The sequence below is a fragment of the Trachinotus anak genome, unplaced genomic scaffold (genome assembly GCF_046630095.1).
Source record: "Trachinotus anak isolate AG129_WGS33_773 ecotype Australia unplaced genomic scaffold, CSIRO_AGI_Tana_v1 ptg000001l, whole genome shotgun sequence".
NCBI classification, from domain to species: domain Eukaryota; kingdom Metazoa; phylum Chordata; class Actinopteri; order Carangiformes; family Carangidae; genus Trachinotus; species Trachinotus anak.
Window position 1 is genome coordinate 9,517,926 of NW_027273852.1, and position 23,937 is coordinate 9,541,862.

At 41.8% G+C, this 23,937-nt stretch overlaps 2 protein-coding genes across 3 annotated transcripts; both read left to right on the forward strand.

Moving 5' to 3' along the window:
* Positions 1–4,368, forward strand: hoxd4a (homeobox D4a). Its single transcript, XM_071474896.1, has 2 exons — positions 1–1,868; positions 2,313–4,368. Exons 1-2 carry the CDS (start codon positions 1,400–1,402, stop codon positions 2,609–2,611), a joined length of 768 nt encoding a protein of 255 aa, XP_071330997.1. The 5' UTR covers positions 1–1,399; the 3' UTR covers positions 2,612–4,368.
* A 1,724-nt stretch (positions 4,369–6,092) lies between these two features.
* On the forward strand, positions 6,093–14,543 carry hoxd3a (homeobox D3a). Of its 2 annotated transcripts, none has more exons than XM_071474897.1 (4): positions 6,093–6,231; positions 10,330–10,389; positions 12,080–12,626; positions 12,792–14,543. In XM_071474897.1, exons 3-4 carry the CDS (start codon positions 12,182–12,184, stop codon positions 13,541–13,543), a joined length of 1,197 nt encoding a protein of 398 aa, XP_071330998.1. In that variant the 5' UTR covers positions 6,093–6,231; positions 10,330–10,389; positions 12,080–12,181; the 3' UTR covers positions 13,544–14,543. The 2 variants fall into 2 exon arrangements, with proteins under 2 accessions (XP_071330998.1, XP_071330999.1); XM_071474898.1 differs by lacking the exon at positions 6,093–6,231 and adding an exon at positions 8,187–8,358.
* The last annotated feature ends 9,394 nt before the right edge of the window (positions 14,544–23,937 follow it).

Below are 23,937 nucleotides of genomic sequence, written 5' to 3' on the forward strand. Positions count from 1 at the left end.
ATCCAAATCAAACAAACAAAGTTCCTAAAAAAAAAAAAAGAAGAAAAAAAGAAAAAAAGACACTAAACTGGAGGAGAGAAAGGAAAACATCACAAACGAAAGAAGAGGCTGTTTCAATGGGAGAAAAATGGTTAAAAGTTGATTGTAAATCAAATGACGCTTCTATTAATCTAATCAGGCTTTTACCCATCTGGTTGCGATGCCTGCCTCTTCTTCCCTTACGTAACCTTGTTTCTATGGTGGTTTTGTTTTGTTTTGTTTATCCTGACTACTGAGGCACTTTGTAAATTTGGTTTGGCTCAAGTCTTGAAGTGCTGTGTGGTCACGGGGCTCAGTGGGCACTGTCGCTTCCCGTCGTCTATATATACCCTGTAGAACCGAATTTGTGTGATAAAACCACAGTCACAGATTCGATTCTAGGGGAGTATATGGTCGATGAAAAAACTTCGATTTATTGACTTCAATCAGGGCTGTTGCTTTTGATGCGTGTTGTCTTGATGCCTGATGTGCGGTCAGAGGCTGCAGTGACAGCGCTGCTGCTGCTTTATGAATGAGAGCGAATCTGAAGAAGAGGCGTTGGGACCCCACAGGCTTCAAGGAAATCTGATGCAAAAATGTTTCACATGAAAATAAACACAATTAAGAAGGAGGCCGCGTTTCTATTTAGCTCAGTGTGTTGGAATGAGGTGGATTTGGTGAAAAAGAAACGAACCCTGAGCACAGTCCAGCTGTAGCCTTTCTCTCCTGTGGGTCGTTTCTGCCTCTACATTATTGATTCCCAGAGGCTGCGGCTGCTGCTGCTGCTGCTGCTGCTGCTGCTGCTGCTGTTGGCCAATAGGCTCCTCAGACACTTCTTTCAAAGGGATGGGAGCAGATGAAGTGATGAGATTCGTGTAACTTTTGGATGACCCCTTCTTGACAAAGACAGTGTCCATCAATTGTCCTCAGTCATTATTCGCTGCTTTTATGCCAAAGGGCTTTTTGTATCTTTTGTTGGTTTCTCTGTTGAACACAAAGCCTTCAAGCTACACTTTAGAAACTGATACATTTTTTTTTATATATGTGTGTGGATAAAACAACCTTATACAGCCCTAAATGTTTATTGTTTTTTATTTTTCCATACATTTATAGTTTAATATTGAAGTCAAGTATCATATGTGTGCTTTTTATTTGTGTTTTTCCAGCTTGACTTTTTTATTTTCCAAATGCGCGCACAGATATTTCGGGCTATGTTATTTGTTTTTTTTCCACCAGGCTCTAATTTTGATACATCTTAACTTAGATAAAAATTGCTCTTAGTTGTATGTTTACTCGCGTGTGGACGAGCATCACCTCCATTGGCCGATCTGGTCACATGGTCCGCTAACTTTATTCAGTTGACACCAAGTAGGAGGGCTTTATGGAGGGAGGAAAAAAAGACAACTCGAGAAAAATTAGTATTTTCTACCTTCAGAAATTAATGGCCATGAGTTCGTATATGGTCAACTCTAAGTATGTGGACCCGAAATTTCCTCCCTGCGAGGAATATTCACAAAATAACTATATACCTGAGCAGGGCTCGGGCTACTACAGTCCACCGCGGGACACAGACTTTCAGCATCCAGGGATCTACCCACGGTCAAACTACACGGAGCAGCCCTTCAGCTGCAACACTGTGCAGGACTCCACAGCGCAGCCACGGGGTCATGCGCAGGAGAGATCCAGCCACCAGAGCCCCTTTAGCGCACAGACTGAGCAGGGGCCCCCGGTCCAAGTGTCCGGACCTCGGACTTGTGGACAGCAGCAAAACACAAAGAGCCAAAATGGGACACAAGCCAAGCAGCCTGCAGTAGTTTACCCCTGGATGAAGAAAGTCCACGTAACTACTGGTAAGATTTCCCTTTCTTCTCCTTCTCCTTCTTCTTCTTCTTATGGACCAACTGAGACCTGCACTTTAGAAATCATTCAGTGTAATATTTATGGGAGTCTTTGAAAGGCCTCGCCAATTACACAAGTCATAAATTTTTATAGCTCAGGAAATAGGCCGCTAGGTGAGCGCCTGAAAGCTCCTGAAAACACATATTGACCGCTTGTAATGGCGCTTAAATCTGCTTAAATCCAGTTAAAATCATTCGTTATTTCCTGCTCTCGCTTCCCTGTGAATTGTCTTAAAGTTTGAGCGCCCCGGGTAGAGAGAGAGAGAGAGAGAGGGGGAGAGAGAGAGAGAGAGAGGCTATACTCCTGCATTGTTTTTGCTTTTGCATGCTACATTGGCCACATTTGGTGACTTTTCTTCTTTCTTTTTTTTTTGTTGTTGTTTTCTTTCTCAACAGTGAATCCAGATTACACAGGATCTGAGCCCAAACGGTCCAGAACAGCTTACACCCGGCAGCAGGTTTTGGAGCTTGAAAAGGAGTTTCATTTTAACAGGTATCTGACCAGGCGGCGGCGGATTGAGATCGCTCACACTCTTTGTCTCTCCGAGAGGCAGATCAAAATCTGGTTTCAAAACAGACGGATGAAATGGAAGAAAGATCACAAACTACCCAACACCAAGGGCAGATCTGCACCAGCCTCCAGCCATCTGCAAAGCATTCAGAAGGATAACCAGACTGATATCACAGCGTTATAAGAGAGAGGGAAGGGGTGTCATGTCTTAAGAAATTAACTGTACATACAAAAAAAAAAAAAAAAGACAAAGGTTGCATCCGACTTTTGCATGGACTGATGTCGTTTTTAGCCATCCTTTTTTTTTTTTTCTTTTTTTTTTTTTTTTTCTAATTTAACAACAACAACAAAAAAGACCCCAGCAGTGTTGACTCAAGACTGAGTCAGAAAATCAATCAGCCTTTGTAACTCAGAGCAAGTTGAGCCTCTTTCTGGTTTTTAATTTCCTCAAAGAATCACAAATGCATCGAAACTTTTATTTTTTTAAATTTTTTTTTTTTTTTTTTTTTTAATTTTTGATTTTTTTTTTTTTTTGGTTTTCGGACGTTTCACCCCTGGGGACGTTTAACGAGCAGCCTCGGCTGACTTCATGGATTTTAAACAAAGTGTCTGACGTGGATTCACGCTGGTTTAAAGGTTGAAGCATCTTTATTCAGAACAGGGAAGCCCTTCCTTTAAAATACACACACACACACAAAGTTTATTTCCGTTTTTTTTTTTCCATCCTGTTGAAACTTCACATTAAACGCACAATAAATGAATAAATATATAAATATATATATATGTATAGGCCTATATACTTGAAGCAAACGTAATTTGCATAGAGGCACGCCAAACACAACTCAAACCTTACTGCGAAAAGCCCGCTGAATATTTCAGTCCCACCTTTCTTTGTGACTTGTATGTTTTTAACTTATTTTGTACAATAAAGCTTTGAAATGTTCTTAGCCTAAATATTATTCCCAAAAGCAAGACATTCCTGTGTGCATACTATTCTCAGTGCCCTTATAAATCTCTCCTGACACCTTTGTAAACAGTGTACATTTTCAGAGGCTCTCTCACGCCATTTGAAACTCATCCATGAAAGATCATTTTGTTTCCTGCATGGCATCGAGTTGATATTGGATGTTTCTCATCGGAAATAATCAAATCCAGGATATTTAGGATTATAATTGTTTATTTTTTTGATATGATTTATACGTCATTATTTATTTGTTTAAAAAAAAAAAAAACCGTGTACATTTTCGCATAGCACACATACAATTTTTTAATTCGAAGTATTCGTTCAACTTCAATTAATCTAAAATATGTTTGAACTCTTGTGCATTATTAGCATGGCTTTATGCAACGTTTTAGTCTTAGTTAATGTGGGGATATTATAGTTTTTCATTTACACCAGGCTAACTGAGGGGGGGCTTTCACGTCACGTTTCAAGACAGATATTTTTTTTTGTTTTATACCGTCATTGTCTTCGGACAAAAAAAAAAGCCCAGAAGCTCTCCCAGTACGAGGAGGTCTTCTCTGTGAAGTCTTCACCATGAGAGAGTTGAAAAGGTATTTCAACCGAAGGTCGACAAAGCAGCAGTGGCAGGTTCATCCAGGGGACACATTTCAGCCGCAAGGACTGACCCCGGCACCCCTGACCCGCCGGACAGGCAGCATTTTCTCTCCCAGGCGCTCCTCGCCTCTGGTTTGGAGGCTTTTCCACAGTGAAGCAGCTCAAAGAATTCAAAGTAAGAGTCAGTGCGCGAATTCCACGCGTTTTAACAGTATTTATATCAGGCGCAGCCCCCAGAAGGTTCTGACCTGTGCGCTTGTCTCCTCATGTCGATATGCAGTCTTTTTGGTTTTTATTTTTGTACATGCTTTCTACCTTGTATTGTGCATTGAGATGTGAGAAGTATATTGGAAAAAAAAATAAAGATTTCTACTGATTATGCATTTAAATGTTTGCAAAATGCACTTTGTCGCGAAATTGAAATTTTCCCCTGCTCGAGAAATATTCGGACTCTGAGGAAACGTATTTTCTCTGACCCCCCTCCTGAGGCTTTTATGTTGTCTCAGATTTCTCTATTTTATTTTATTTTTTTTTATCGGGTGATTTTGTCTCATTCGTTTTGCGCCTTTTACAAAAGGATCAGCTTTGGTGAGAAAACATTTTTTTTTCTCCAGTGGTAACAAGAATGTGGAGCCATATGGACCTCCAGCTCCCTTTTCCAAAACATAACACAAATGCACCAAATGTGCGCTGCGCAGTCTCCTGTCAGATCTAGTTAAAAGCGTAAATCTGTTATTTTTTACAGAACGAGTGGAGTTTACCTTTATAAGTATGACAACGAAAGGAGTTAGTATAACTAGTATTACCCGCAGTGTCTTCATTTTTGCTCGTTAGCTCTTATCAAAAAGCAGCGTGTGCTCTGCGCAAAAAAACAAACAAAAAAAAAAAAAAACCCCATCCCCGCAGAAAAAGCTCTGAAGCTCTTACTGGATCTTTTCAATGTGATTTTGTTCTATGGAAAGGACGTTTAGATTTCAGGGAAACTTTGACTTGACTCTTTGCTGAAAATGAATCTCCACATGACTTTGTTTATTGTAAAACACAAACCCTAACGCAGTTCACTGGCCTCGTAAAAACTTGCTCAGAGCTGGTTGTCCTGCTCCACAACCAGATTACGGCACCTTTCCCAGAGCTGTATGAACAAGTAGACTTACATGATGTAGGGTATACCAACGTACTTGTGCTCGATATTAACCCCCCCCCCCCCCCCCCCCCGCTTCACGAGTTCTGTCTTTATTGGAGATGACCCACTGCAACAGTGACCTTCCACCCTCCACACTGCAGGATCAGCTCTAATCCAAACACAAGTGGCCATAAACAGACATGTGGAGGGACAGTCAGCAGTCACACACCCAGCACTGTTTCCATCCCCTGTGACCACTGTCTGATGATCCCCACTGACCACATGCGGGCTTATGTGCATGTGTATGTGTAAAACACAAGCGTGTGTCATTTGGCCTCAGAGAGAAGCTGAGACGAAGTGATGCTACCAATCCACCATCCTGCCATAAATGATCTGCACATAGATGCTGAAGAGAGGAGGGGAGGGGAGGGGAGGGGAGGGGAGGGGAGTGGGGGGTGGGGTGAGGGGGGGTGGGGGGGTGACAACTAACCTGCCTAATGTAGGCTACATTACTAGTCTTTTAAGGAAACTACTAAGTTCTGTCCTTCATTTATTATTTAGGGGCCGTTTGATATAAAAGCAGTCTGTCCCGAGCTCCTGATATTAACATTCATTGAAAATATAAAGTAGATCACAACACAGCTCCCCCCCCCCCCCGGCAGTTATCAGGTCAGAGCAGCCTACTACAACGTGCAGTGTGGAGCCACACTGACCTACATGTCTGAACAGCAATAAATGGGAGCCAAAGGCAGTGCCATTTTCAATGACACTGCACCCAGTGCAGGAATACAACGTCGTTGCTCTCCATCCGGCCATATTTGATTTCCAGCTGGTTTCGCAGAAGCCTCTCCGAGCCAGACAACCCCCTAAGATATATTAAAGTGCGCTGTCCGCATTCAGAGATATAATCCAGAGACTATACCACTCCGCTCTCTATTCTCGACCACGTGATTGTCTAAATAATTAATGCAGCACGTCCCCCTAGAAACACGGCGGCGTCATTAATCGCAAGGACTCTATCAGACTTGAAAACTGAAGAGATCCCCCAAGAAAATAATATCCGATACCCGGCGCAACCGTAGCCCCGCACTTTAGCAACACGCCCGAACCGATGGATGCTTGGGTAGGTAAATATTTCAGCATTTTTCATGTTGCCCGAGCTGGTAAATGACGATATCAAATGTCGTGATATTTGATAAATTGCTCCCTTTGATGTGTGTGCTCTGAGCAGAATTGTGGCGAGTCGCTGTGTGCATGATTGTTTGTTTGTTTTTGGTTTTTTTTTTGTGTTTTTTTTGTTTTTTTTAAAGATATATATCATATTCGAAATGGTAGGATTTTGGAGTTTGCTGTTGTGCTCGTATATCTTGAAATGGACTGATAGGATAGATCGTAAAGAGGAAAGGACAGTGACGTGTATTTATGGATGCTCACTCTGTGGATAAATGCTCTTTCGGACACATAGCTGAGTGTGGCCCCTCCACAGGGCCCATTCATTCTTTATTCACAGTCTAATTCAGATTTGAACCAGTTTAGCCAAGAATTTTAAAAAAACAAACAAACAAACAAAAAAACAGGAACTAAACATTTTTTTGAGAAGACACAGCATTGGAATTACACAGAGCTGTGTCTTATTTGCTGAGCAGAAATGATCATGCCATGATTTATAGTTGAGGTTTTGCAGAATAAGAGAAATAATAGGTTATTTATCTTCTCCTTTTACTTTGCAGGACAGTCTATTTCTACTGTTTTCATTGTTAGAAGGTGGTGGTGGGGGGGGGGGGGGGGTTGATCTCATTTTGATTTCTTAGAGGTAGTAGAAGTTTGGGCAGGCTGACAGTTCTACCTCCTTGTAAATCATTCTCAGTAATTCCTGAAAGGGTGCGAGGCTGTTGGGGGGCCGGGCGAAAACTGTAAATCTTTCACTTTTATTACCCTCTGAACATATGCTGCGACGCTACCGGTCCTGCATCCCTTCTTCCCTCTCTTCCTCCCAGCAAAAGATAACCCACCGCTGAAGCAGCCCGACGCTCTCTGCGGCTCCAAATCCTCCTCCTTCCCAACCCCGTCTGCGGTCTTTTCTCACTGTATTTATTTACTGCTTATTAATCTGTGCTATTATTTAATTGAATTCCCCCCCCCCCCCGTGATTGATATTGAAAACAATGCAGGAGAAGACATGGCTCCCTCACTCTTTGTGTTTCAGCAGAGTGTGAAGACAGACACAACAAACAAAAGATGATAATGTGGTTTATTTGAATACAATCCAGTCCCAGCTGGAAGGGGGGGGGGGGGGGGGGGGGGGAGAAAAAAGAAACCCACATGTAATTTATTTCATAAATCATTTTCAAAATGCACATCCCACATCGTTGTGATTATTGGGCGACTAAACAAAGTACTCTATCATTAAACAAAATTAGACAGAAATACGTGCATGTGTTGCACCATTTGACCAGTTTTATTGTGAAATCCCTGATAGTTTCCATTGGTGGATGCATGATGTGAAAATCCCCAGAAGCCTGGACATTTCCAAGCTGCTCTAACCTACAAAATGCACAGCTCATTTTTTTTTTTTTTTAACGCAAATACACTGCTGCAGCTACAGGGCCCCAACACAGCGCGGGCATTAGTAAATCTTTTTTATTATTAGTGGCCAAACCGAGGCATATCTGCTTTCTGCGTGTAAGCGCAGGCGAGATGTAAAGCTCGCAGTTCAGGAGGAGATGAAAAGAAATGGGCAGTAGAACATTTTCACACAGTTGAGGAGGAAATAAACGCCACCCTTTATCAAAATGGATTGGTGAGGTAAGGCTCGGTTGAAGAAGAGAACAATCACGTGAACAAATATGCTTGTATCTTAAGGCAGCGCCTTTATTTGTCACCATAAAGCGCCCGAAACACCCCCCCAAAAAAAATCTCTACGTTAGCTCCAAATCCGCACAGGCCTCTCCGTTTCTGAATTCCTGTATATTTCAATGTGTGATTGATTGCCAGGGATTTTTTTTTTTTTTTTTTTTTTTTTGCTGGAATAAGGATACCTTGTTCGCTTTTTATTGGTAGCTGAATGCGAGTCCTTCCATTCTTTCGGGAATACTGTCTCCACTGGTATATGGAAATGTCTGAAAAACAGCAAGATCAGGTTTAGGACAGCATTGTCTACAGACAAAGGGTGAAGGATTTATTCTAGGGACTGCGTGGAAAGGAGCCGAGACTGAGAGGGGAAGCTGCTTTATGATGAATTGATTCACAGGTAAGCAGCAACTGCGAGGCAGAAAGCAACCTTTAACCGCGGGTTAATATAATGCGAGGAAATATAGATATGATTTATTCCATTCAAGGAGGTGATGCTTGTTAATGTCGCTCTCACCGGCGACCGTGCGGATATGGAGCCCACAGCTCCCTCTTCAAAAGCAGATTCATATGTATATCTATATATATCTATATATATATGTTTTCAAATATGATCGACACATTGAGCCTGCGCTCGCCCTGCGCCTTTCAGCTGATTCTGAAGAAGTGGCAGAGGAACTTTTCTTTTTTCACTCTTGGATCGTAAATCACATTAATTTGTTGTCTTATCGTCACAGTGGCGTTCGCCGTGATTTATGTGGTTTCGACCGTATGGCTTTGTTAACCTGCGACGTTATATTAAACATGAATTCATATTGGATGTTTTAAAGGATTACCGGGCTGGATAGTCAACAAGGCACCAAGGCAAATACTTCTGTTTTCCTGCTATTTGGATGCTCCTGTGGTCAACTTGTGTTCAGCTCATGTGATGTTTTCCTCTTTTTTATGTGTTGTCTGTATAGAAAGAATCATCGGGCCTGAGTCGCAAAGACAATAAAAGCTTATATATAAGTTGATTATTCATATTTGGCAAACCGATTATTAATTGTTTGACAGTGACTTAAGATTTAGTTCATTCAATCGTGCACTGCATCTTTACAAACTATAAACTCGTGATTGCTGCAGAGTGGAAATTGAATTTTCTACTGAAATCAGCACTGTAGCAAAACACTGTTGATGCTGAAAGGATTTACGCATTTTGTGAGCGGTCCATATTTTCTCCTGGAAAACAAAACAAAACAAAACAAAACAAAACAAAAAAACTTTCATTTTATCACAGCAGCATGGAGTAGAAGTCTGGCATTGTGTTGGGCTGTATTAGCTGCAATTATTTCGTGGATGAAACAAATATTTTTTTTTCCAGAAATAGCAACACGCCTCTCAGGGCTGTTTAACTTGAAATGTTCGTGGACTTTGAAGGGATAAGCAGAGATAATAACACTCCACACTGACTCCGGCCCATTGTGCGAAGCAAACTTACCGTAACAACGCGTAGGCGAAAAACACTGTTGTCTGAAAAGAGGACCATGTCTGCTACTAGCTGCCCCAGTGTGCCCAAAAAGCACTTGAGGCGCAGATTAGCGGCCAGCTTTGACAAATATTCCACAATTTAAATCTCCATCATCATATTTTAGAGCAAGTATCCACGAATGCAAGCGGGGAGACAGAAGCGGTGGGTTTCACACCCACAGGAGAGAGAGAGAGAAAAAAAAAAAAAAACCCAAAAAACAAAAAACAATTAACAGAAAATGAATTTCCTGAGGTTTAATTTCTACTTGCTTGCCGTCGGCAGAGCTTCCTCTCCTCTGTTTCAGCCACCTCTCGAAAGCTGCTTTGAATTTAGTTGAGACTTGGCTCTTTACTTGAAGCCAAACTGCTCGTTGTTCATTAAACTTTGTCTTAATGCTGAATGACCCAAGGGTCAGCTAAAAAAGCTTATGACTGCTGAACGTTTGGCCTGGCTCTTTGTATATAAAAGTGCACATGCAAGACTTTTCACTCTCAGCCAACTGAAAGCGGAGTTTCAAAATAAATGTCACATTTGCTCCATTCTGTTTTCCACTCTAGCTAAATGAAGCAAAAACAGTATTAACTGTCCAAAATTAGAATTAGTTTTTTTTTTCACTTGAGCTTTTATAATTAAATTCCTATTATTATTATTATTTTATTTTATTTTTTATTTTATTGTTTTGTTTAGTTTAGTTTTTTTTTTTTTTTTTTTTAATAAAATGGGTCTGATGTTAATCTTTTATTTCTGCTACAACCCACAACGTGCATCGGATTTAAGGCCCATGCTTTGCTGTTATTTAAACGGGGGGAAAAGAAATCTGTAATGAGAAGACATTTTTATTTCATGTTATTTCCCTTGCAGGTCGAGGTGAGAGCAGTGATGAATGCGTGAGGGAAATAAAAGAGATCTGCGCAGATTTCGGTGAGTAACACTTCTTTAATGAAGGGAGCAGACAACGCAGCCAACTGCTAACCAGGTGAAAGGGTGATTTGTTATTAGGCTGCATATTAGCGCACTCAGAGTTTCACAGGAGGCTTAAATCACGTAAACAGACATGAGGGATGACTTTAACTTAACCTGGACGTGTAATTATTTACGCAGACCAGAGTCCCATTTAAATATATGCCTTTTTTTTTTTTTCGTTTGCAGCAGACTCGGCCGCATAAAGCCAAATGAATTGCTTTATGCGATGGGGAAAAAATAAATAAGTGGAAAAATACACAATTCCTCTCAAAGATAACAGATATACATGCAAAATGTAAAAAAAAAAAGGTAAGATGAGGAAGAATTTCACCACTGCATCCCACGATTTTCCCCACATTTTAACAGGGTGTTCGGATGCGCCTTCGCCAGTGTCCCCTGCCTGTTGTCACACCAGCGAAAAGCAGCTCCAGTCTTACACCTCGGTGTTTGGCTGCAGGACTCGCACTCAGCCTGAATGGAGGCATCATTTATAAACCGGGCCTCAAGTATGGGAGAAGTCGCCGAGTATGAAATTCTTTCCCTTGCCTTCCTCCTACGCTTGGTTTTACACTTCTGAGGGCTGCGAGTCTTGAGGAGTGTTTTGCTTTTCATTCCTCTCTGAGGCCGTTTACAACCATAACATTTGCGGTCATAAATTTTGCCGCGGTCCACACTGACAGGTGCAATTGTTATGCACGGCGCAGGCTGCACCTCCTCAAGCCACCAACATACAGTAGTGCAGGGCCTCTTGATATTTCAGTTTGGGCGTGTAGTTAAAATGCTGACATGCTTTCTCTGTTATGTTCGTGAAACAAATGTAGCTGCTATAAAAAAAAAATATCCCCTGGAATATTTTTGCCTTTTTTTTTTTTTTTTTTTTCCTCCACTGAATCTGAATCACTGAATTAAAGGTGAGCCTTGAGTGAATGGGACAGTGGAGGGAAACCGAGCAACCAGCCAAAATATATGGGTTGAGGCTAATGAAATATCATATTTACCTCCCACCCCCACCCACCCACCCAATCTCTCTCTCTCTCTCTCTCTCTTTCTCACACACACACACACACACATACACACACAGCTATCACCTACATTCCTGATGCTAACATTAATAACAAACAGTGGAAGGCTTCAGTATTTAGCTTCGTTGATGTGTAATCATGAGATCCAACTGCGTGTGCGCACGGCCTTGGTGGGCTATATATTACTGCTACAGGGAACAATGCATGACGGGCTTTGTCAGACCTTGTGATTAGTGAAAAGGGTATTGTGTGTGTGTGTGTGTGTGTGTGTGTGTGTGTGTGTGTGTGTCAAACGCTGATTCAGCTTATTTGTGAGGGACTCCTAAAGCCTCCCAGAGGGTCACTTTTTAGTGCAAGTTAAACTTTAACTGTTTTGTGCCAGAAATGAGTCAGACAGGCGGCTCGGATCTGGGGCTGCAACAGATGATGCATCACTGTTGCAGACAGTGTGGAGACAGTTGGTGGCTCCTGGTTTAATGGCTGCAGCCAGAGTCTGTGAAACTGGTTTATTTACACCTCAAATATCAAAACAGTGATCGGAGGAGTAGAAGGGAAAGTGCGTGTGGAATGAATGAAGGCCTTGTTCATGAGTGTCCAGATGAGTCTGATGTATTTTGTCTTTATAGGTCACAGACTGGAGCGACTGTGGGAAACATCAATCACGTGAATAAACAACACCCATGCCATTGGATAGAGCTGCTCTGGCTTATTGGCTTTGAATCCACAAAATGCAGAAAGCAACATACTACGATAACTCCGGACTGTTTGGAAGCTACAGCTACCCCAAACCCGACTCTTACAACTACGGCCCCGCACATCAGTCCTACCCCACTCCCACCATTGAGAATGACTACCAGGGCTCGGTGTGTCCCATCCAGACCTCTGCTGTCCGGCCACCAACTCTCAAAGACAGTGACCTGAACGGAGACTGCATGCGGCAAAGTGGCAGTCAAAGCAACGGCAGCAGCCAGGCCACGAGTATCGGGGAGCAGCAGGCACCCGCACTGTCCGCATCCTCTCCCAACTCCAACGCCCCTGCATCCCAGAAGAAGAAATCCCCATCCAGCAGCGCTTCCGGTGCCGCCACACCAGCCCTCACCAAGCAGATCTTCCCCTGGATGAAGGAGACCCGGCAGAACTCCAAGCAGAAGGGCAACAACTGCGCCACTGCAGGTAGAGCTCATGATGGAGACCTGTGTGCATGCGTGTGTATGGGAGGGTGGGGAGGGGTCGACCTGGTGACCTGGCATTGTTGTGCTTACAGTTTTGTGAGCCGGTGTTATTCTCATTAATATTATGGCTGGAAAGACGCTAAGATGCAGATGTGTTGCTTTGCAGGCGGCGAGGTGAGTGACGAGAAGAGCCCGCCGGGACCAGCCTCCAAACGGGTCAGAACTGCTTACACCAGCGCACAACTTGTGGAGCTGGAGAAGGAGTTTCACTTTAACCGCTATCTCTGTCGCCCCCGGAGAGTGGAAATGGCGAATCTGTTGAATCTCACCGAGCGCCAAATAAAGATCTGGTTTCAAAACAGGAGGATGAAATACAAAAAGGACCAGAAGTCCAAAGGGCTCGCACACTCTCCCCTGGGACACTCCCCGGACAGGAGCCCACCGCTGAGTGGCCCAAATCACATTGGATACTCTGGCCAGCTCCAAAACGTGAACAGCCTCAGCTATGACGCGCCCTCGCCCCCGTCCTTTGCCAAACCCCAGCAAAACATGTACGGTTTGGCCGCATACACGGCACCCTTGGGTGGCTGCATCCCGCAACAGAAGAGGTACCCGGGCTCCGAGTACGAACACCACAGCATGCAGAGCAACGGCAGCTTTGCCAACGCCAATTTGCAAGGCAGCCCCGTTTATGTGGGTGGGAATTTTGTTGATTCCATGCCAGCTTCGGGCCCCATGTTCAACCTCGGCCATCTTCCCCACCCCTCATCCACCAGTGTGGACTACAGCTGTGCCGCTCAGATCCCAGGAAACCACCATCATGGACCCTGTGATCCCCATCCCACATACACAGACCTCACCTCTCACCAAGCGTCTCAGGGAAGGATTCAGGAAGCGCCTAAACTCACACATTTGTAATATGTGGTTTCTGGGTGTGTGTGTGTGTGTGTGTGTGTGTGTGTGTGTGTGTGTATGTGTATGTTTATGTGCGTGCGTGTGTAGGCTATGTGTGTGTGCGTATGTGTGTGTGTGTGTGCCAAAATTACGTTGCGCTCTTTTTATTACCTCACTAGTCTAATAACTACACTCCAAGCGAGTCGTGTGTATTATTACAGTATTATTGATATTACTATTAATGCTATTGTGTGATTATTTTCTAAATAATACAGCTTTGTCCATTTCTCTTGAATGTGTGGGGATGCGCAGAGGCAGACTAGCCTGGTGGTCAGTTGTTCCTTTTCTTTTTTGATTTTCTCAAGTGCAATGCGCAATTGTTTTTGACTGAATATTTCATGCCGTTACTTGAAGGTAAGTCTTGTAGATCACGAAAGTAGAAGCTCATCTTTAGAGAGAAAGACTTTTAGGGAAATTTTTCGTCTGTTTGTCAGGATCTCATTTTCCTCACGGGCATCCTATTTATTTATTTTTTTTTATTACTATGCTGCATAATCTTTCGTACTAGCATTTAGCCTATTTATTATTTAATTACTTTTGTATTGCACATTATTTATCGTTTATATGCGAGTATTTATAAGTGTGGGAATTTTTTTGTAAGATTGGACAGATCAGTGCACTTGGAGATGTTGGTAAAACAGGGTTTGGATAATGCTATGACTCGCAGTGTATTGTTGAAAAAGAGCATTTCTAATTGTAAATCTGGGATAAATGGGGCATTTTATAGTGTATAAACACCACTATATGTCCATGGTTAATCTTGTGTCAAACCTTAAGCAAAACGTAGACTATCGACGTATCAAATATTATACACACCAGCATGTCATTTTGTGTAGTCCATTTTTATTTGTCTTCCATTGTTATTCCATTCAGTTGGATATCCATAAATTTATGAAACCCTAATGATATTGAAATGTTATATTTTATTGTGTTTAACATTTTGTAAATAAAGTGCTCAAACTTGTCTTTTTTTTTTTTTTATTGCGTTTTGTTGATTTTGTAAAAAGCCCTGCAGCAGGAACACATGGCTGTCCACTGCCTCTGATCACTTTAATTCCCCATTCAGTGAAACTGTCAGGTAACAGTATGGCGGGGAGGCTTATTGACTCGCAGCTCTACTGTACAGTCCGAACAGGGAGAGCCAATCGATAATTAGACACCATGATATCTAAAACTCATCAGACGGCTCTATGCTTCCAATGCAAAGTGCATTTCAGCGGAATAAAAGGCTCTGGAGATTATTGATGTTTTATTGGTATGAGGGAAGTGAGTCTATGGGCTTATTGCATCTTCCATATGTCACATCATTTTCTTTCTTTTTTTTTTTTGAGACTTGGCCACATGATTACCGTCCTATCTGCTGCGACCAGAGAATAAGCTTCATTTTCCTGTAGACCGACGCCTAATCACTGGATGGTCTAATTGATTGGTACACACTGAGACGGATTTTCAAAATAAATTACATACATTGGCGGAGTGGAAGTATAAAAATATGCCTCTTCGTTGATGGGTAAGGCAGGGCATATTAGTGACAATAAAACCAGAAAAAAAGAAAAAAAACATGGTGCTTCTTTGACATTGGAAATGATGCAACGATGGATGCCTGAGCGTATGTGTGTGTGTGTGTGTGTGAGAGAGAGAGAGAGCCAGAGAGAGGCAGAGAGAGAGAGAGAGAGCAGTTCATCCTTTATTGCTCCTGGAGAGCCATTTCAAAGCTCATTAATCAAAAACTCGTCGCTTTCAGACTCCTCGCTGATCCCTCCTCCTCCTGAACAAAGCATTTGCATTCCAGATCCAAGTAACACATTTCAAACCGAGCAGCCCAATCTGTGATGGTGGGGGAGAGTTAGAAAAAAGAACCCCAGTGCTTTCACATTTCCTAAGATGATATATCCTCGGATTTAAGAGCGCATCAGGGCAAATGAAACTCTTGTCACAGAAATCATCAGTGGCTTTAAATCCGCGCAAGGTCCCACAGTCACAGTGCCCCCCCCCCCCAAAAAAAAAGTTCCAGTCGGGGAAGTGAATGTGACTCAGCATGCAGGTATTATCCTAAATCCTCTAATGGCAGCTTTTAACTTTATTTCATCGGATTTTATGATGATACCCATCTTAGGTTTTGGCTACGAGCTACTACAATAGGCTGCAAATCATCTCAGTATTCAGTGGATGGCGGCCATTTTAACCCTGGGTGAGCTCTTTCTTTCATCTCCCCCACCGCCGCCGCCGCGCTGCACAAGTCAGTTACTGAGCCCCTCAGATAGCTTTCATAAAACATTTTATTTTATAATTGACTGAAACATATTTTTTCCCACAAAGCAGGCCGAATATGAATTATATGATTTATTATAATCAAAGATGGTTTTTCTGTGATCTGCATTATTTTGCATAAGAAACGGCACAACTGTCTAGTTAGTTTTAGTTTTAGAATTAAAATAGGACATAAAAATAAAATAAAAAATATATATATTAATTTGGACTTTTTATCATCTGATGATGATGTCATGATGGGAAACGTGGGACAAAAGCACCATCAACGGGAAATAATAAAAGTTGAAGTCTTACTCATGAAGCACCAAATGGAGCAAACGGAGTTTTCAGATTTTATCCTCGCCCCTGACTCTGTAATTAGTCATGGGTGCAGCTGAGATCAAATTCAACAATCTGGCATGAAAAAAGCGGGTTTCACCCCAATTGGGAACCGCAGCAGCACAGTTCCATTTGCTCTGCAAATAAGAAGCACAGACAAGTCCAGTTATAGTAAACTGTATGAATAGATGTTACTTCACAGACTTTGAATTTCTACATGATACATATGGATTTGTTTCAGACGGCGGGTACTTACTAATCACCTAAGTGGTTTGGATTATATGAATTTTAGATTTGGAAATGTGAAATAACTTCAAGCAAGAGAGGCTTTGTTGGAGCAGGCAGTGCAGCTGGGAGCTCATTTTGCGTCCCTGATTGGATAAAAGCAGAGCAGACCACGCCTGCTCAGTGGAGGGTAATGTTTACATGGGGAAGTGTAGTCCTACTGTAGGGCTAACTATTAATGAGAGCAAGTCCACAACTATCTCTACTCAGGACACCTGAACTGGGACATTTGAGTTTAATTAATTTTTTTTTTTTTTTTTTTTTTTTTTTTTCAAATAGGTTTTGGCCTTTTCTGTAAACATCGCCGATGTGTCAGGTGCTGGACAGAGGAGCCTGTGACAGTGGAGATCAGTGTGTTGTAGCTGGGAGATCCAGCCTTTCATTCAAAGAGTTTCTTCACTAGACTGAAAGAGGGACAGTCACGGCTGCTTCTTCTGCTTCTTGAGAGGACACTGGGAGACCTGTCCATTCCCGCTGCACCAACATGTTGCAGAAAGTTGCTCTGCTCGTCGGGCATCGACAGAACATATCGCGATGATTCCGCTGCGCAAGTGAGCAGCGTTCATTTCCATCCCAGGAGGGTTTTTTTTTTTTTTTTTTTTCATGTTTCTTCACGCTCCTGCTCGAGAGACAAGAGGGAGCAGCAGCAGCGAAAACGTTGCAGAAGAAATTAAGATCAGTAAATATAAAACTGTTCACTTTTTTTTTTCTTTGTTAAAACTGCTTTGACTTGAATTGCCACCTCCTACCCTGCTTTCTTATCACCGAACAAAGTTATTGTGGATTACCGTCGGGATTTCACGACAAAGCGGTTACCGGAGGAGGACGGAGGGGAGGACTTTCATCCCAGCTCGACCTGACACCGACGAGAAGGACCGGTCCGTGTGGGTGAAACCGCTCTCAGAGCTGGAGATGAAGAGTGGCGTGGAGCGGAAGACGGGGAAAGAAAAAGGGGGCCTGAAGGTCTGCTTTGGTTTTATCACAGCACCCCTCAGTTTTATTTATTTTCCGTAGTGGAGCAATCATTTGTATTGTGCCATTGACTTTTAATCTGCTGTAAAGTACAGAACCCACTGTTGTTGCTCATTTGTGACTTGTGATGTTTGCAGAAATAAAATCAGCAGCTTACACGTGAAATGCCTTTATTACTATTTATTGTACATAGGATCTAGTTTCTCTTACTTCAGATTTACTTTAAGATGTTGTTGGCAGCTTTGTGTGATGATGTCCTATAAATAAAGGGGAAGTTATAACCTGACACTGCTGTGTACATGTTCATTAAGGAATTCACTTTCCTGCTTTTATGTCTTTGTATGAAGAACAAAACTATTTCAATATGAACTCACTCACCAAATGAGTTTTATTTCATTTATACATGTTTCTAAGGCTATAATATGATGCTATAATTATTCATGTAGATAAAGCTGAGTGCCTGCTGTTATTATATGTGATGCAAAAGTTGCTAAATTAATTTGCCAGTGACCTCTTTAATGTTATTGATAAAAGAGAATTATTGATATCTGAAACCTATGTTTTTTCAAATAAAGGAATTAATTAGCATTTTTAAAATTGGAATTACTCACCCTTTTCTAAGTACTTATAGAAAATAAATGAGCACAACTCTTTTTGTTTTAATTTGTAAAGAAGGTGCCGTTTTTTTTTCCCCCTCACAGTGATCCATACTTCTCCACCGAGCACATTCTATACGAAGGGTTCGTATAAATGATTTTATATCCCAAAATTATGTTTCAGTCCATTAAACTGACAGTCAGGATTTCATTTCTCTTCCCATGCAGCACTCAATTTATGGTGATGTTGAGTAATTCTTTGGTACCAGACAAGAGGAGGAAGGAAGAGGTGATCCGCATCGCATACCCTGATCATCTGTAAACACTGACAGAGGATGTGAATGTGAGAGGACACTATTGTCAGAAGTCCTTCCTGTTCTCCGGCCTCTGCTGTCATTAAGGATTCACCACACAGTGTGTAGGTGAATGAGCAGATGAGGCAGCCACTCTGTTCATGGTGGGGGCATCTGTGTTGTTTGCCAGCTCATGAAGTCTACACTGTATTTCTCCTTCTGGAAGGAAAAAGACTACAGAGGACTTCACTGCAGGGTTACATCACATCCATGTAAAAAACTCATTATTTGTCTGTTGGTTGCAGAGGGCTACATCTGTCCCACGAAGGAGGGCATATTGCATGCATGGGGAAAGTTTGTGTGCACACACACACACACATATACACACACACACACACACACACACACACACACACACACACACACACACACACACACAACCACACTGACAAATGTAAGAATAGCTTGATAAAGGCAAAGATTCTGAAATGAGACCACAACACTCCACTCAGGAACCAACTGGCTGATGTAGAGCTGCTCTCCGTTCTTTCACAATCCACATCTGAAGCGCCTAAAAGCTTTAAAAACATAATCATTTTCCCTGTCAGCTCCCACTCTGCAGCTGTCGGAAATGGATTTCCAGCAAAACTATGTGGCCCTTTGTTTTGCACACTCACTTTCCTTTAACAGCAGGCGTATGGGTTAGTGTTTTCAATAAGGCCATGCAAAAGATAAAGTGGAGAAAGATGAGCTGCGGTGCGGTGATAGTGTTACTGGATTCATAAAACGCTTTAACGTTGAGAAACCTGTAGCTAAACTCCTAAGAGTAACAGTAGCTGAGGACCCTCCCCACATTGATCACGCAAGTTGTCACGGAAACTGATGTGCGTGGATTTATTGCAATCTTATGTGTTAGTGATATTGATATAATTGTAAGTATAATAAATGACTCCCTCCTCTGGGTATGATTTAGAGGGCTTGGCCAAAAGGCTCCTCTCCTCCTTTCTCATGTGAAAGATAGCTCAGTGATGTGAGGAAACCCGAAGTAACTCATACATTACCCAAGCCTTGACTACAATGCACTGCTAGTCTATATCAAAAAGTATTAGTGCCTCTACCTTTTTTCTGATGCACATATGGATTTCTTTCACAACACTTTCTGTATGAAATTATGAGTGAATAAATTGCATCTTCATTTATCTTCGAAAAACCCTTCTGTGCTGTCTGCGATACTCAGCTCTCAGCACTTTACATAATTATATTAGTCTTCTGCTACACCACGAAATTGATTGCCCAGGAAAATGAACCTGGCTTTGCTATAAATTTCACCTATGGATCATAAGAAATGTGTTATTTTGTTTAAAATAGTACCTAATATAATTAGAGCTCTAATTCATGGCAAGCTACAAGTGTGCCTATTACAGTAACAGGGTTTGGAATTTAATCTGTCTGCTGGATAAAGAATGATCCTGTGTGGTTTTCATTTGTAATCCCAGACACATTATTTCAGTAAAATAGTCTAGGACTTTTAGATATGAGAGATGGATCGTTGAATGAATAACTATATTCATAAGTTTCAGTATTAAAGTTAACAATTCATCCATGAAAGGAAGTTTCAACATTTAGCCCACAGCCCGTCCCGTAGAACTTTTCTTTTACAGTTAACAGCAGCACTGAAACTGGATCCTGCTTCACTGGAGGTCTTACCTCCGCTGAGGATGTGCGGTAGATCCCAATCAGTGTGACGTACAGGACCTTTACACAAAGACTTACAACAGAATCATTATCTCACTAAAGGAAAAATGATATCTGAGATGAAGACAAAGTCATTTTCAAAATCAGCTGGGCACTGTGGTTTTTAGCAAACGTTACTCAAGTTTGTATAAATATTGCATTTGTTTGGGACTATTTTCATTGACGGATTAATGCACACTAGTGAGGTAGCAGGACTGACTCAGAAAACAACAACAACAACAACAACAAAAACACACACACACACACACACAAATAAGCAAACAAAATACAACAACAACAACAAAAATCAAACTGAAACAACATGTCACCTGGTATTTTTAATAGCAAAATATTATTTTTATGTTATTACTGTATTTTAATCTTAAAAGATAGCCTTGTACCAAAATTCATCTTTGGTCTTAATCCTCTCTGCAAACTGCAAAGTATAGATTGAGTTTGACATCTTTTGCATAGTTAGCAACTTGATACAAATGTAATGTCAGTATCCATTACAGCTCTTTAGAGTTTCACATTTCAACTAGTAGATGGTTGCATAAAGAGGACATAGAGGGAATTTCCCAAGGGCACATTTCTTGGTCAGAATAGAACAGAGTATCATTTATGTACTATTTAACATGAACTTATGTTATTTTATGTAATTATGTTTTTTTCTGTTTATTATCAAATGTACCTTGCTGAGGTTCCAATTCACCTGTTAGGGTGGGTTCGTGCAGACCTTATGCTCATTTTTGAGATCAAATTTCTGGACAGCATGTGAACTGTTTTCTGTTGGTGCCAATCATCATTCTAAGACTGAAATCTCCGTGTGTTAAGCCACAATGTGAAGCCACATTTTTAAAGCACCTCAATTGCAAGGCACATTTCCTACCTCCATTGTTCTCCTTACCTACACACCTCTGCATTGCAATCTCGAATCCAAGAGCTCTGTGGCAGTGTGCGGGGTTAAGTAATTCTGCACCACTGAGAAAGACATTTGATTTCATTTGTAGCATGTCTTGCAGTAGGTGGAGGTGAGCCCACCTTTGGCTGCGGGAGGAGTGAAGCGGCACACATATCTAGTGCTGGGAGACACAAAATTGACAATGCATTTATCTTTGAATAATGTAAATGTCCTGAGAATACGGTGGCAGTGGTCCTGGTGTGTCCACTGAGGGCGCAGGCCTGTCAGACTCTGAGCTCTCTGGCCCTGCTGCAGCATAATGTGGCCTCCGGCTCCCCTGGAGCATCCCGCTGCTCTGCTCCGCTCGGCTCTGCTCTGCCTCAGGCCCACATTCCTGCTTCGGCACACTGCACTAGCTCCCCACTTAATTTACGCTCTGGTAGGAGAGGGAGTTAATGCAGAAAAGCCTGCCAAGAAGAATCTTATCTGCTCTCCCTCTTTAAAGGTGAGGTCGTTTAGAGCACAATATATCGAATAGAGGTGTGGAAGGTGATGGTATTTTTCCAACACATCCTCCCTCCTCATTGGATCTATGCTTTGATCATTACGCATACAATGAAATCAGACATCTGTGTGATGAGAATACACATTTCCAGTCTTGAAATTGCTTTTATTATCTTAAGTAGCTGGCATAATTTAAATGCCCCTTTGAATACCATGAGTTATTGTGTCCAAGAAATGTGCAGCTCAGTGACTAAAACATGTATTGTTTAAAATGGATGGTTCCTGGCAGGCTGACAGTGTTGTTCAGTGAAGCAAAGTGCCAGTAAATTGTTTGTCTTCTGCAGTGCTGCCCTATAATTCTTCTGGGAACCAGTGGCATTGTGTTTGCCAAAGAGAATAATGATAGATGGGACAAAATCAAACTAAAGGATTTTGGGATGCACTCTGACCACCAGGCATAATCTGAATACATTTGTGTCTCTGGGAGCGACGCTGCCAGTTGTTATCCTTGTGTCTTCCCTGCATCTTGTCTGTCCTCAGCCGAAGAGCTGATTTTATATGGGTAATTTTGAGTTTGTGTGATTTGAAAGTAATGATTAATATCCTCACTAATACAATCATTCCTGTTTTGATCTGTTTAATGCCTAGGCTGATGCATTAGCACATCTGTACATTCATGCATTGACAGCTACAGTCTAAGCTGCATCTGTCCTGGACTAAATATGCTGGATGCAACAATGTATGTTATTCTGTGCTGGCTCATAATGTCTCCAGCTCTCAGGCACAAATGTAAATGTGCAATCTGCTTGTTCAAGTGTCCTGTTGGCCCAACAACAGGAGTGCGTCCCCATCTGTTCTCTCTCTGTGGAGTGTGCAGACAATACATTTCCCCCCGCCAGACCTTCCCATTTGCTCGAGCAGAGGTTTCCCAGCCATTTCTAAGGTTACAGGGAGGGTAAGTGCCTCTACCATGTGCTCACAGTTTTCTGATCGGAACAAGTTGGTCCATGCTTGCAGGTAGAATTGGGCTAAATTTTTCTGATGCTGAGTAATATTTAAATGTGCTGTCCTCGGCTTTCAGATTCTTTTGTTGCTGTTGCTGCAGTTCCACAGGAAGCGAGCAGTGAAAAGACAAGCGTGGCTGTCAGTGGAGTGTGATTTGTTGCAAGCCCAGCCTTGCCAACTGTGAGGCACTGAGGTGTGACCACAGAGATGCCTAACATCTCCAGTTGCCTCAGGGCCAGCTAGTCAATTACACTATACTGTCTACCCTGAGCAATGACATGTGCTCAATAATGGACCAAAGGCAAATACACATCTCAGAGCTTTATATGGCCACACCATTATCAGAATAGTGTTGGTCAAATATTTTCTCATTATGTCACATAGTACTGTGGTCAGCTGTGAAAAAGCACAAATATGTGCATCTGTTTGCAAACTAGTGAGATTTTGCATCTGCACTGTAATACACACGTGATAATTTTGTTGCAACTGTACTTGCATAAATATATATATTTTTTCAACAGTTTACCTCAGAAGAGTAACATTTTGGTTAAGTCTGGAGCTCAACTGTTTATGAGGACCATGTGTGGGAAACTCCGAAAGGGTCCTTGTTCAAAGAAAGCTGCCTCTCCTTTGTGAAACACTTTATCGTGTGGATGCAGATGTGCTTTTTGTTGGAACCTTGCACCTCATCCATTACCCTCGGCCTGCCAGAGAGATAGTGGAGAGTGAATCCATTCAAACGGACCATGACAGAGCCTGCTGCTCAGCTGAACTCTCCATGAACTAGGCTCAACAGCGGGATCCATGCATCAAAAAAATAAGTAATTTCTCTTGTGTGCTGCTCTGGCCTGTGTTTCATACAGATTGCTACTATCAACACGTCTGGGATCCTCATGTATCAATCTGTCAATCTGATATTCACTTGAGCGCTGTATTTGTCTCAGAAGATCCAAGTGAGTAGAGACTAGGAACTGGGAATTTTGTGACTATCTTGTCTTGTTGGATCAAGATTTCACTGCACAGCCAGATTGTGTACAGATTTATTTAAAAAAAATATACAGACACAATGATACACAGTGGTTTCAGTGATCTGGAAAAGAGAGTAAAAACAGCTGTGCATTATTATTTTAATTTAAAAACTGAAACCACACATTTTTTTTATAAATACACTGTAATTTTTAGATACTCAAACAGTATGAATGGTCGTTCAATCACAGAAACTGTTTTGTTTTTGCTTTTGGCAAGATTTATTGTTCTACAAGATCATATAAATAAAATGAAAAAACACAAACATTTTAGTAGCTCTGTCCTAAAGCTTTCATTCCCAAATTCAAACACACTTACCCGTTTAAATCAGTCAAAGTAATTCACATCTGAGAGAATTCATTGTGTCATGTTTTAATGAAGACACAATAATACTTAACTCATGATAAAATGTTGTCTTCCCCATTACGTGAAAAGCACATGCTTTCAATTTAT